At 39.5% G+C, this 14876-nt stretch overlaps 1 protein-coding gene across 1 annotated transcript; it reads left to right on the top strand.

The window, feature by feature from the left end:
- The first annotated feature begins 3506 nt into the window (after positions 1-3506).
- LOC130408211 (uncharacterized protein C4orf54-like) lies at positions 3507-11139 on the top strand. Its single transcript, XM_056731695.1, has 2 exons — positions 3507-7800; positions 10437-11139. The coding sequence occupies exon 1, from the start codon at positions 3522-3524 to the stop codon at positions 7782-7784; it is 4263 nt and encodes a 1420-aa protein (XP_056587673.1). The 5' UTR covers positions 3507-3521; the 3' UTR covers positions 7785-7800; positions 10437-11139.
- The last annotated feature ends 3737 nt before the right edge of the window (positions 11140-14876 follow it).

Raw genomic sequence — 14876 nt, 5'->3', positions numbered from 1 at the left:
GAGGGGCTATGGGGGTATGTGGTCAGGAAGACGTGACGAGAGCCCTGAGGCGGTGCCGGTGGCGTGATTGATAGTTTGAATCAGCTGTGGGCACACCGGTCCCGGATCTCACGCGGGAGATTGAGAGCATAAGAGGACGAGTGACGGGACTGTTGACGAGAGAGGACCGGGCCCGGATATGTTTTGTATTTATGTTCTTGTGGCCGGCGGTCGACCGTGAGGTGGCTGCCGGCATTTTACTTCCGTGTTTCTGTTTGTTTATGTTATTAAAACTTTATTTAAATGTCTGCCGGTTCCCGCCTCCTTCCTTCCTTTTAATGAACCTCGTTACAATGATATATGAGCCCACCAATTCACAGAGATGGCGATTCGCATGAGCTTAAGATAACAGACGACCTCTGCAAGTACTTCAAATGACTGAGGTCCCCAGTTAATAGTAATCTCGTGCGAATGAAGTGCTCAGGGCTCATCAAGCGATGCAAAGCATAGTGACACATAGTACAAAAATGTTTTACTCGCATAAGATTGCTGCACCATTCCTATCGGATCCAATATTGAAGGCACAGCACTGCTTTTTAATTTTAGTCATTCCACAAATCCAGTGTCGATCTCTGCCTTGCTCACTAAGGAATCCTCGGAGAAATGAAACGAACAAACACACTATGTTTTTCTCACATGAGCTGAAACATTTTTAAAAATAGTGACTGTTCCGGGGATGGCACAATATCTACCTATCTTTAACGGCATGTTTGTTTATTGCTTGCTCCCTCTATCTGGTCAAGCGCCACCTGCATGATGTTTGCATGAATACGATTCCCTCTTATATAACAAATGCTCGGGTTAAAATTGTAAAACCTTTAATGATTTCCATTTTTTACATATTTTGGCATAAGCAATACAGAATGCAATGACTATTCTATTAATGTGATAGTTCACCCAAAAATAATGTCATCATTTACTCAGCCCCATGTCATTTCATACCTTTATAAATGTCTTTTCTTCTGATAAACACAGAGAAAGATATTTGGAAGAATGTTAGCAATTTTAAATTCTGTGATATAATTGACTGCCATAGGTAAAATTAAATGGTAGTCAGAGTTGCACCAGAACTGTTTGTTTTCCTAAATTATTCAAAATATCTTTCTTCGTGTTGAACAGAACCAAAAAAAGACTTAATATTGTTTTCCTACTATGGCAGTGGATGATGTAACAGAACTGAAAATTGCTAACATTCTTACAAATATCTTTCTTTGTGTTTAACAGAACAAATACATTTATATAGGTTTGACAACCTGAGGGTTATTAAATGATGACAGAATTTTCGTTTTTGAGTGAATAAACCCTTAAGCTAAAATTTTGTTTAGCCATTTTTCAAAATGTCAAACTTTTTACACCCCTTTTCAACAATTACAGGCAACATACATACATTTATGAATCTCAGTTTTGTTTGTGGCCAATTTGTGCAAATAGGGGCATTAATAAGACACAATTACCTTCTTCAGAAAAGTTAGTTTGTGTAGATATTGTCTTTGTTTTTCTTAAACTCGCCTAATCGTGTCCTCTTACCTGAATTGCCCTTTGGGTCAATGTAAGGGTGAAAGACCACTGAAGCCCAGCATAGAGAGAAAGATAAGGACATGCCACACTGTGCTTTGATTAATGGCACTCATGATTTGCCACCTGCTGTTTTATATGGCCCTCTGCAAGTAACTGATCTCCAAGCGCTTGCGTGCGTGGCGTCCACATTTTAAATAGCAGCCTAAATTTATCACCTTTGTGGAGGTCGTCAAAAATTCTGTCACGTGTGAGAGCTGGTGGGAAAACGACGAATCAGAACCGCTACCAGCGTTCATTAGATACACAAGTGTCAAAGTGGACGCATCTTTTGTAATGCATGAGATATGGTTGGCTCATTTACTCCATATACGAATGCTTTACATACTAACAGCAGGTGTCTTACATACTGCTCTCCGGGTGACAGATTAACCCTCGGCATGACTGGGCTCATGTGAAGCTTTTTCCTAAACACACTGTCTTTTTTTCTTTTCAATTATTTAACAAATTCTTTTGCTGCATCTCTGTAAGGGCAACTTAGCATAAATTATTTTACAAAATTATTATAAATATAACGAATCATCTTAAATATTGCGCAGCAATTCATCTGCTCTATTTATTGGAATTTTTTAATTGACTAGATGTATTATTTAGTTATAAAGTGGATTGTTAAGTCTGTTACTGGGGGAATTTTCAATGGTATTAACAATAAAAAATGAAACGATTCTCTACTATTTGTATACTCAAATTGCACTCCTCAAAGTTTACACAAAAAACTTTTAATTTCAACATATTTTTATTGCTGTTGCCCACAAAAAAGGGGCTTTATTTTTGTTCAGTGGGGTAAGTTGCACCCTTTTATATACTTGTAACTACACTGAAAACAGAAACACTCCATGGCATCTTAATATGTAATGGAGCAGTTTAACAATTATGAAGCACAAAACATAAAAAGGTACCATAAGGTAAATCAAACTGTTGTTTTTGGAATCTTTGTAAATTTAGCATTTTCATTAATACACTCCATGTATATTATACTCAAACTTATAAAACCAACCCAGGGATTTATTATATTAAGAGTTATAACAAAATGTTTAAAATTTTAATTAAAAGATCGAATTCCCAAAAAACACAATTTAAGTCGCTTTAAACGGTCTTTAAAACTAACTCTAAGTTTTTAAATCGTGCCTTAAATTTTGTTTTTCATGTTGCAATTTTATCATTCTGTACTAGACAGGACACTTGACATCTGACCTTTACTAGTTTACTTTTTGTGGTATGATTTTCGACTGTTACCCATATCCCTCACACCTCTGCAGTTGTTCTTTCTTTGTTGGATTGTAGTTCTCATGTCTCTCGCCCAGGCCCAACTGGCCTTCTGTAAGGTTGGCAGCAGGCATTCGCTCTAATACGGGTGTGCAGCTGTCGCGAGCCAGAGGCGGACATTGATAACATTCACTTGACAGCAAATGTTTCTGTGCGCTGCCCACAATAGACCTGTGGCCTGTCCTCAGAGTTGTGTTTTGCAGTAGCTTTGTGAAACATGACATCATTTCTAATAATACCTGTATACGTGCTGTAATTCAAATGTCAGCAATACCGTGATCATGTGTAGACATAAACCATTTCGTTCGTCATTGTCTTTGGTATGACAGAGCAATAAGAGAATGTAATTGAACCAATTATTCTGTGATAGATCTCCATAGGTTCGTGCCAATGGCGGTCACCAGACACCTGATGGACGTCTGGAGATGAGAAGCAAGGCGCTTCGTGGATGTCTATTGACCTGGCACAGCCTCTCTCTCTCTCTCTCTCTCACTCACTCACACACACTCAACCCTCCCACTATCCTCTCTCCCCCTTCGCTCACTTGTCACTTGCCCCTTGCTCACAGTACAAGTAAACTCAAGCACACACACCGCACTGCGGCCCGGTGTCACACCACTGCGGGACGCCGTTAAGAGCAGATGGAGACACTTCAAACGGCCATCGCGAGCAAAGAGGACACCGGACCGTTCAAAAAGCCGCTTTTTGACAAGAAAGACCATTGCAACGATGGCGATCACAACGAAACAAATTACGTAGACCTCGGTAATCCGTCGGACATGAAGTCGGATAGCGCAAAGACCGTGAAAGTCACTTTCACGGGCGAGGGGAACCAGCTGGCCATTTTCAAATGCAAAGGCGACGCGTCCGTCTCCACTAAGAGCCCCGTGGAGCGAGAGGACAACGAAAATGTGGAGAAAACTTTACCAGAAGAGTGCTTCAATAACGCCGACATTGAAAAGTGCTACGCGGAAAGACTTTTTGGAGAGCGCGACCCCCTGATACGCGCCCCCTCAGAGGATGAGTTTACAGAAGATGAGAGTAAAAAGGACGCGGATCTAGAAAATGAAGATTCTAAACATGAAACGGAGGAGTTGCAATACACGGATATGTACTTGAACAGTCGCTGTGAATCGAAAGATAGCACGAGCGCAGCGGACGTGGAGTCGCACTATATCACGACGCACGAGATTCAGCTAACGGAGCTGGATCACGATGTGGATTACGAGGTTGGTCGCGGATCCTGCTGGGATTTCGAGGATGATAATCTGGTTTATTCGTTTGTTGATTACGCATCGTTTGAGAGCGACGAAACCACTCGTAAGAGAATTCAAAGCAAGGTGAAGAGCAATAAAGTTCAGACCTCTTTACGCGCAGCGAAGCTTGGCGCCCCCGGTGCGCTGGTGAGCACCGAAAGTGAATTTTGTGAATCCGACAAATGTGCCAGCTCGGACGAGGGCGTGGGTAAGACCCAACACGACCGCCGAAATACGTCGGGACCTATTCACCTGTCGATCAAAACGTCTTCTCGGGCCATCAACGAGCACGTCAATGTCTTACAACAGAAGAATGTGCGCTTTCACACAAGACGCGCAGCTGAACGTCAATATTCATTCAGAAGTTCCGATTCCAAAAGCGAAACCCTGTATGACCGGTGCTTTATCCCCCCTCCCGGTCGCCAACACCTAGCGAGCAAACTTAGAGTGAAAGACATCAACGAATATTCCAGTGGTGCGTCAAGTTCCGTTAGCGAGCTGGATGACGCTGATAAAGAGGTGCGCAATCTTACCGCCCGTTCATTCCGGAGTCTGGCGTGTCCTTACTTTGATACCATTCATCTGAGCAGCTCCAGTGAGTCCTCAATGTCAGAACACAGCCTGAGTATTAACAAATGGTCCGCATTCGTCGACTTAAATTACAGCAACTTGACACAGGGACTTGACCAGAACATGCTGGCGCGGAGGAACTCTACGCCCGTTATGGAGGGGAATCACAGCGCTGAGTATAAAAACAATAAAGATGTGCTTCACACTAATATCCCGAACCCACAAACGAATATATTGTCGTTGAAAAACAACTTAAACTCTCGACAGGCGTCCTCCGGGTCGTCTAAAAAAATAGAGATAAGGAGCAAACCGGGAAGTAAGGAAACCATCACACTAACAGAAACCTTGAACTTCAGTTGCAATGTCGGAGGAGGCATACCTGCGCGCGAGAGGCGCGCGAAACGCTACCTAGATGCCATGGCGTCACGTTCCACAGCTGAAGTTATGGGCATCGCGCCAGCCAAGCCGGGGTGCGAGACAGAAGGTCAGGTGCGTGAAACGAGTGAAACATTTGAAGATACCCACAAGAAAGCAATTTTCGCCTCCAGTCTTTTAAAAAACATCATCTCCAAGAAAATGCAGTTTGAACAAGAGCTCAAAATGGAAAGGGGCGAAATATGCGACACACACACTGTGCCTTCATTATGCCCTCAATATAAGGATCAGGACGCGAAGAAAGAAAAAGAGGAGATACAAAGTGAAAACTCAGAAACTGAGTCCGGACACTCTCAAGAGGAACGCGAGGACGTAACAGACATTGTATATTGTGTCTCAGATGTTGAGCCACCAGAGACCATGCGTTCCCAGCCTGCTGAACTCACCGAGTCACCCTGTGACCCAGGAATTGCTCCTAAATTAGACCCAAGCGATGCCTCACACATTCCTCTGACACCCAGTCAAACAAGCGCTTTCAAAACCTGGAAAGATGGTGAGCAAGAATCTGAAGCGCAGGGTGAAGGAGATCCTCAGTGCGCACTGGAGGATACGCAGCCAAATACTTCCACTGAACGCGTGCTGGAAAGCAGCGAATGTGTTGAGGGCGAGAGTAATAAGATGATTAAGATGTCTCACTTGTATGTCCCTAGCTCGCAGCTTATGCCTAAAGAGAAGGAAGCTGTCGGGCTTTCATTACATAATCTGAAAGTGAATGGAGATGTTGCGGAGTCAGACGGGGGAGGGTGCGCAAAATTTAGCTCTGGCCAGCTTCAGTGCCCTGAGGACACGGACAAAACCTCTCCGTGCCAAAAAGCCCCCGAGATCAAAATACGCATTCGCAGTGTCAAAGAAAATCAAGGCAATCGGTTGAATATTGCCAACCTTTTAACCCCTAATATCAAGTACAGCGTCAATCCTAAAAAGGCGACAAACGAGTCTAAAACTAATTTGCTGAACATACCTGACAAAGTTCCGCATTTTATGGTGAGGGATATCAGAGACAGTAAATGTAAGTTCCAGACGCCCATTCATCAAGTCAGAGACGTGCGCAAATTGGTTAAAAGCTCATATAGGTTTGTTGCGCTAGAAAACGTTCCAGGGACGTTACGCGAAGATGGCAAACCTATTCATAGAGCACCTGACAATAAGCCATTTCCTACACCAATGGTCATAAAATGCCAGTCTGTGAACACGAACAGTGCCACAAAGTACGATCCCGTGAATATGAGCTCTAAAGAGGAGAGCGAGATTGTGCCCGAAACAGCAAGAACGTCTCCAAATCTCCCTTCTGAATGCGCTTCTAAATGCGAAGGCGCGCGCGCACCGGCCAGAGCTCAGTGCGCAAAGCAGCCTTTAACGGAACAGCACGAGTTCAGTTTAAAAATCGACGCCAAAAAATCAGATTGCTGCGAGAAGAAACCAGAGTCGAAAGTCTCGAATCAAGTAGCCCTCGAGAAGTTAAAGGCAGCCGTGAAAACCATGGAGCAACTTTATGTTTTTGACAGAAACGAGTGGAAGCGCAAAGCGCAAGCGCCACGACCGATCACGGACAGTCACGTGCTGTCATTAATCACGAGAGAGGAGCAAGGGGTCGCGACCAAAACGGACTTCGATAACGAATGTGGAAGAGCGGATAATGAGAAATTGACAAACTCTAAGCTGCGCACAGAGAACTTGGCCACAGCTTCTTGTGTTGGTGGTGTGATTGATGAGGGTAAAATGTGTATGCCAACAAGTTCTCACAGTCAGAAAGAATTAATTGCCCAAAGGGCAGTGTTTAGGGTGGGAGGTAGCCTCAAACCACCTGCCCACATAACTGTGGCGAATGAGAGCACTCAACAAATATGTTCTAGCAGGAACTACACACATAAAGCGCCTTTGACACTGAAAATCTGTCCTTCAAAAGCAAGAAGTGAGGACAGGAACTCTGTTTTAGAGCAGCAGCAGCATCTGCCCTCATATTCCTCAGATAATTACCTGACCATACCTGTTAAAGCTTCAAATTCCAAACTCCCCCAATCTCCAAAGCCTTCCCATCAGCCCCTGCAGCGCTCACCTATAGTTATGAAGTCATGGTCACCAGAGACTCAAACTGCCACAATATATCACCACGCTGTTCCCCTCCCAGCCGTGCCCGCCATACCTGCCCCCCAACCCCAGGTACTGTGCCTCACCCCGCCCGCAGATCCTCTTCCCCTTCACGTCCAGCGCAAACTCCTGCTGGACCCCACCACAGGACATTACTACTTAGTGGACACCCCTGTACCCATGCAGCCAGCCGCCCAGAGGTTTTGCCATCCAGAGAGTGGTCAGTACTTGGACATTCCTTTTTCGCTCGCACCTGTGCCCGTATCGGTCTCGCCGGTCACCCTCAGCCCGGCAGCTTATCCCCCCACGTACCTGGTTTACCCGCCGACCATGTTGGCGACTCAACCGCACCTCAACACTCAATCCCACTCCTCCACCTGCTCAGAGGGCGACGACACTGTGGAGACAGGCAGCCTGTGTATGATCCAGCCTGGCATGGCAGTACCCAGCAGCACCAAACCTGTTATTAGCATTACGTCACAGCAAAGCGCCCGGATCGTTGCACCTCCCTCCTTTGATGGCACAACTATGAGCTTTGTGGTGGAACATAGATGAACGTAGATAAGTGAACGTAAGCGATTACTGCATGGTGTGCATGTGTGTTTTCACTTGGTGACTTTGAAAAGTTGCAGTAATTATTCAAGTTGTGTTTCATAATTCAAAATTATAAGTTAATTAAAAAATGCTTTTGTTTTTTAACTGTTAGTGGAACATCTATAAGTACATCACACAGGCGTTGAAAAAATTAAGAGACCAATCCTAATATTCATTTAAACAATATTTCTAGATGTATTGTGGTAATTTCTGTTGAATTTCAACAAAATCAAACCTCAGGAATGACAAAGTCATTCAACAGCAATGTTACATACTGACAGCATGACAGGACACATAAAAACTGTGATAAAATCGAGGTGATAAAATTTTTTTTAACTATTTCTATATGCATGTAGAAATATTACTGTTGTGTTGCTGAAAAGGGAATATTGACTCATTTTCTTTGCAGTAATTGAGGTCTGATAAAATTGAGCATATTTTTTTGTTATTTTGACCTGTTTCTCCAGTTTTCATTTTCTGCAAAAAGAAACAATATTTTTATTTGAATTGTGGGAGTAATATTTATAATAGTTCATAGAATTTTTTACCTATACACAAATAAGTTAAGAAAACTTCAAAGAATTTGAAAACGGTCCCATAATGTTTTCACGACTGTATGTCTGTGCTTACTGTGCTGGTGAACTTACTGTTGAGGGAACTGACTTCATAAATTGACTAAAATGACCTTAGACCTTAAAAGACTGTTGATTTGCTTTGCAGATGATACTTAGTTTTATATTTTGTGTTACAGTGAAATTATATAATTTTATGTGTCAAATCATTTCAAGTGATTTCCGTTAAATCTAAACTCGGGGCCTAACAGGAAAGGTTGCATAACATTATTTTTAAGCAGTTACAAATCTAAAGATGTTCCATCAGACATGCAAGTATGAATATTCAAAAGAAATTTGGGTTGCACTCTATTTTACTATACGTTTACCTATAGTGTTAAAGTGTACTTACCTAAGAAATTTAGGTTTAGGGTTATTACCCAGTTATTAAATTGACTGTAATAAGTACACAGTATGTAGATGGTAAACAGGACTGAAATCGGTGCGGTTTAATGTTTGTGTATCTTTATTGTTGTGTGTTTGTTAGTGTATCGTTAAAATATTGTGTGAAACAGTGCTTTACCCTTTGAAATTAGAGGCATTCTGTGCTATGTTCTTGTGTATGAGTTTATCAATGTGAGTGCGAATGAAATCAGATCATAAGGGAGAAGGTTTTATGTAGTTATTTTAGTATGTCTTTATTAACATTTTAATACCCATCAGAAATGCATTTGGAGCTCAAAACATTTTATGTATAGCACTCTTCACTAATTGAAATCTTTCCTAATAAAAATAGTGTCTTACAATCGGCAGCGAGCAAGCTAAAGGTGACAGTGACCGGAGAAGACACATGAAGACACTTTATATGAGGAATTAAGTAATAGAAATGTTAGAAATGTTATTTTATCAGGGGTTGGGTTGGCATAATTGTTTAACACTTTCTGACCAAAAAACTAAAAAAAACGTTATCCTGAACTTTTTCTATATCTTAAACAGCCAAAATTCAAATGAAGATGCTAATGCTAATATTCCTCTGTGAAGAAGTCATATTTTAATTGCTCATCATATTTTAAAAATGCATGAACAAAATCTCAAAGAATACCAGAGTTTGGCCACTATCGCCGGCACTTGACAGTATGCATGTGTAAATGTGAGCCGGAACGCGTGTAGGCGCATGTCTGTGTGTGTGGAAAGGTCAGTAGGCGGGTGAAGTATTTGTTGTGCTGAGGCAGGAGGGTGACAGCTGCTGGGGCCGATCAGAGGACCAGCGAGGGTCAAGCCTTTTTATAGAGAGATGAGGGTGAGAAGAACCTTCGTATGTGAACTTTACAGATACTGTGTTGAATTAGTATCGGCGAATGAAAGCAGAATGATCGTTAACGGCATATTTGGAATTCGCTGTACAAACACATTAGCATTCCCGTCAGTCTCCTGCGTCATGACATTGCAATTAAATAGAGACTTGTGTTGCTTTTTGGCCCGCCAGTTCAATTTCTCATGCCATTTGAGTAGCAAGTGCTTGATATATCAAATTCAGTATGAAGCTACACAATGGAGGTCCAAAAGGGGAGTTGGAAGTCATAAGTTTCATAAGTTTCTCAAAGTTAACATGTCGTTATAACATTCAAATACGGTAGAACGCCACTTCTATATACCACTGCGGTTACCCGCATTGTACAGCATCTGCTAAATATAACTATTTCCTCAGTTTCCCATTTAAGTCTCTCCAACTGGAAACTGCCTAGGGTTCTTCCTGTGAAACGCGGAAGTCACGCATGCATAGAGCCCGTTCTGCTTTTACCAATTGGTTAAATAGTGAGTTTTACTTAAACAAATAGTTACTTAGTCATGTAGTTTCCCTTGACAAGTTCACACACCAGAGTAACCACATTTAAACTGATGTTTTGACAATCAGTGTTTCTTTGTTCTGCTAAATAAATAATTTTAATAGTTCATGTCCTAACATTTATTGTGTAAGTAAAGCAGTTTATTTAAAGAGTATTGATTCTTGATTTAATATTGTTTCTCTGATGAGTCTTTATTCTCTCTGTCTTCTTCTCAGGATGGTCTTTGTTTGGTGGAATCCATTCTTCTCCCTTCCACCTCAAAACATATTCCTCAGACATGTTTCACAGTTTCCCACATCTGTGTTCATCAATTCCTGTGTTCAACCTGGTGTTGCCTACTGATCTGTGACTTTTGGAATGTGCGAATAACTGAAACAAACTGAAGCTGTTTTAACAGACTTCTGTAACATGTCCATGTGCTCGGCTATAATCTAGATGCTTTAAGATAACTTGGATGCCTGTTCGGGCATCTCAAGGCACTGCATAATTAAGGCTGCTCGTTGAAGTATAAAGTGTTTTTATTGTTACATTTTTATGGACCCTTTTTAACTACCTGTAGAAAGCGGCAAGTTCTGACTGAAGAAAACGCAGTGTGTGTGGAAGAGTGGGAAATGTATTGAGCAACAGATGCTCTGTGTGTGTATGTGTGTGTGAGAACGGCACATGAGGTGTGTATGTTTCATATTAGAGTGATGAGAATCGACTATTATTGATGGGTCGATTGGTAGTTTTATACATTGTCAGTGGAAAATGATAATTATGCTTATTAGAGTGAAGCACTTATGTATTTCAAAATGGTCTCTATGTTGCCAATTGTCTCAGTTTGCAATATGGTTATGTAGCTATCATCATATTTGCATCCACAGTTTTTGCTTTCCTCTTTTTTTTTGCTTTTTACCATTTCACTCTTGTGTTGTCCCTCCCTGTGCAATTTTCTTTTTGTTACATTGATCTTACATTAAAGGTATATGGATCTGCAGGCCAGTCTATGTACCACTTCTGAAACAAATGCATTGTTATTTTTGACAGTGTTGACAGATATCTATTGTAGAGTAAATGTTCTAATCATTGTTCCATAAAGTGCAGACGCTTGGCTTTAATCTCATATGAAAACAACAAAGACACGCACCCACTTCATTATTTTATAATTTTTCATATATTTTACAATAATGGTAAAAATTGTGAATAGTAACATAAGTTTAACTATGGAAAATACATCCCAAAATAGATTTCAGATGTATTTTTACATTTACATTATTATTATTAGTCTATTATTATTATTTAGCATTTTATGTACTATACCGTATTTGTTTTTGTTCTAAAATAACTTTTTATTTTGTCGAAATAACTAACAAACAATTATAATGTAAATTATAATATTTATAAGGTTTTTAAAATCATGAGAAACATTTCAGCCAAGGGATCCTAAACATTTGAATGGGAGTTTATATTTATAATAATAATAAATAATAATATGTTTTATTTATATAGCGCCTTTCAAGAACCCAAGGACGCCTTTCAAAAAGGAACATTCATACAGACAAAAAAGTCATATCCACAGATAATTGACAACAACAAATCACAAAAACAGGTCACATTCATACAGAGAAGGTCAAGACAAATATGAAATAATTGACATGCAATAGATCACACAAATAGATAAAGACATTCAATTACATCAAAAATGGTCAGTTAACATATACTGTAGATGAAACATTGAGAAAAATGGAACGTGTGTGTTAGAGAAAGTAGTGAATAAGTGAATTTTAAGTTGTGATTTGAAGGTCTAGAGACTACGGACAGCACAAAGATTATGGTGCAGCCTATTCCATAGTTTTGGGCCTAAAATATAATACGCCCTACCCCCCACTGTAGAGAGCTTGTACATAGGCATAACAAGTAACACGTAACAAGACTTTTTTGCAGGTCAGCATTAGGCTATCTGTCCTCTAACACATTAAGCACATCATATTCATTAACTATTTTTAAATTTAAAAGCCTGCTTCATAAATCTTATAAATTATAAAAATATATTATGATACTTATTTGAAACAAAATATTTGCATACAATGACCTCCACTATTATTGGCACCCTTGGAAAATATGAGCAAAGAAGGCTGTAAAAATTAATACATATTATTTCACCTTGTGATCTTTTATTTAAAAAATCTACAATATCCAACATTTCAAAAACAATTTGAAGTTTGTAGGGAATATCACATTATGAAAAATATTTTTTTCTCTAATACACCCTGGTCCTAATTATTGAGACCCTTTTATTTAAAACTTTCTCCAACCTGCATTTGCATGAAAGAAAGCTCTGAATCTTTTATTTTGTGTCTGATAATATATGGCAAGTCAACCCGAGTCCATTCCTTCTTACAGAATCATTTAAGATCCTTCAGATGTTGGTGCCCTCTTATCTTCAGTTCATCACACTCACAGTGTTCAGACCAGGGAACTGGGATGTTGCAGGATCTTGACTTTGCTCTCAGTGACACATTTTTTGTTGATTTTGATGTTTATCGAACCAGTGTGCTGAATGAAGATCTGATCGTGACCCATTATAATATTTTAAGCAGAGCAAGTCAGATTGTTATTTTTTTATTTGATGGTAATTAATATAAAACATGATGCTATGTATCTTAACAAATAGGTTGACAGCAATGTGGTCATGGGCCATTTTTATCCCTGTTTGCACCAACCTATCTTGTGTTATTGCTGCCAAAAAAACTCTTTTTCATTTCATATGGCCATAGAACCCAGTCCTTGGGGTTTGTATTACTGATATTTATTCTCCTGGGCAACAAGTGATGACTGGACAACATCCTGTTTCTAGTCACCTTGGTGTGCTAAGAAATTGTAAATATCGATGAGAATATACTTAGCAGATATTTTACCCATAAGAATTTCTAAGGGTGCCAATAATTGTGACTAGGGTGTATGAGGGAAAATCATTTATTTCATAATGTTATATCCCCCCCCCACTTCAAATGGTTTTACTTTAATGAAATGTTGGAATATTGTAGATTTTTCAAAAAGATGAAAAGATAAAAAGGAGAAACAATGCAGATTTATTTTTACAACCTTCTTTGCTCATATTTACCAAGGGTGCCAATAATAGTTTATGCATTTACATTTTGAATGGGTATAAGAGATATGTTGTGGTTACCTTGAATGAAGCAGGCAATACATTTATAGCATTTATTGATAGATCTCATAAATGCATGTGCAGAGCATTTTTCTGCGAAATAATCACAATATCATCAAAGAGCTCTAGAATTATTGTTAAAGATGTCCACTGCCTTTAAATACTTGCATGCAGTGCAACATGTACCTCATTGCCCGTCTGTTTTCCAGTGATGTTGTATAGCAGTAGGCTTTAAAGGAAAAGTTAATCTCAAAATAAAATTTATGTTATTGTTTCCTCACCCTCATGACATTCAACATGTTTTAAGACCTCCCGTCATCTTCGGAAAACACAAATAAAGATCATTAAGATGACATCCGAGAGATTTCAAGGCCTCCTCCTAGACCTCATAGACATTGTTAAATTGGTCCATCCGCTCATAGTGGATAAAAATAACGACTTTAATCAATGTATTCTCCTCTATATGGGAGGTCTTAAAAGATGTTGAACGTAAAAAAATTACACAATTTTGAGATGAACTTTTCCTTTAAGGAATCTGCTGGCCATTTAAAGGTGGTGAGAATGATCAGCATGTGTGAATGTCCTGGTCGAGAATTTTATGAGAGTGTTAACTGGATGCTCTTTCTAATACATCTTGAGGATGGACCAAAAATAGTTCTTTGAGACATTCGTTTTATTCTGTTACGTTGAATTGCACTGAATGTGTGCTTAAAACATCCTCGAGAGAACAAAAGTCATATTTAGTAACATTAAAAAAGTTACATTTGTTTACTAACTACATTAGTTGATATGAACAAACACTGAACAATGCAGTTGATGTTAATCTCGAAACGTCCTATAGGTTGGATTTTGCACAATAAACTAATTTTGAACAAAGGATAGCCTAACAACATATGTGACCCTGGACAACAAAACCAGCTTTAAGTACCAGGGGGACATTTTTAGTAAATTGTGAGAGGAAAAATTACAGATTTTTCTTTTTGCCAAAAATCATTAGAATATGAAGTAAAGATCATGTTCTGTGCAGATATTTTATAAATTCCTACCGTAAATGTATAAAAACTTTCTTTTTGCGAGTGGATGGCCTGCTACAGTGCCTCATACAACAACTTCAAATGTGATTTTCTCAATATTTTCCTTTTTATTTCTCCAGCTTTGCAAACAGTTGTTGCTCCGCCAGATAGTGTCCTATCCTTACAAACCATGTATCAATAGAAAGGTTATTTCTTTAGCGTTCAGATGATGTAAAAATCTCAATTTAGAAAAATTGACCCTTAAGACTGCGGTACAGGGTCACATATTATAAACAATAAACATTTGAAAATGATCATTACAAAGTTCCTTGCATTAACACGTTATTTTTTTATGTGAAAAACACACGTGAAAGTGTCAGTAAAGTACAAATCGTGCTCTTAAATTCTAATATAACCTACTAAGATTTATACTTCAGCGTCATGCTGTCCTGCCATAAATCGTGAGTGAATTCTCCTCAGGTTGTATAACG

The sequence above is a fragment of the Triplophysa dalaica genome, chromosome 2, assembly GCF_015846415.1.
Source record: "Triplophysa dalaica isolate WHDGS20190420 chromosome 2, ASM1584641v1, whole genome shotgun sequence".
NCBI lineage: Eukaryota > Metazoa > Chordata > Actinopteri > Cypriniformes > Nemacheilidae > Triplophysa > Triplophysa dalaica.
Note: the sequence above shows the minus strand (reverse complement) of the source record. Positions and strands in the feature narration are given on the sequence as shown.

Bases quoted from the DNA above. Each gene is read 5' to 3' on its own strand.
- LOC130408211 (XM_056731695.1), top strand. From the start codon at position 3,522: ATGGAGACACTTCAAACGGCCATCGCGAGCAAAGAGGACACCGGACCG.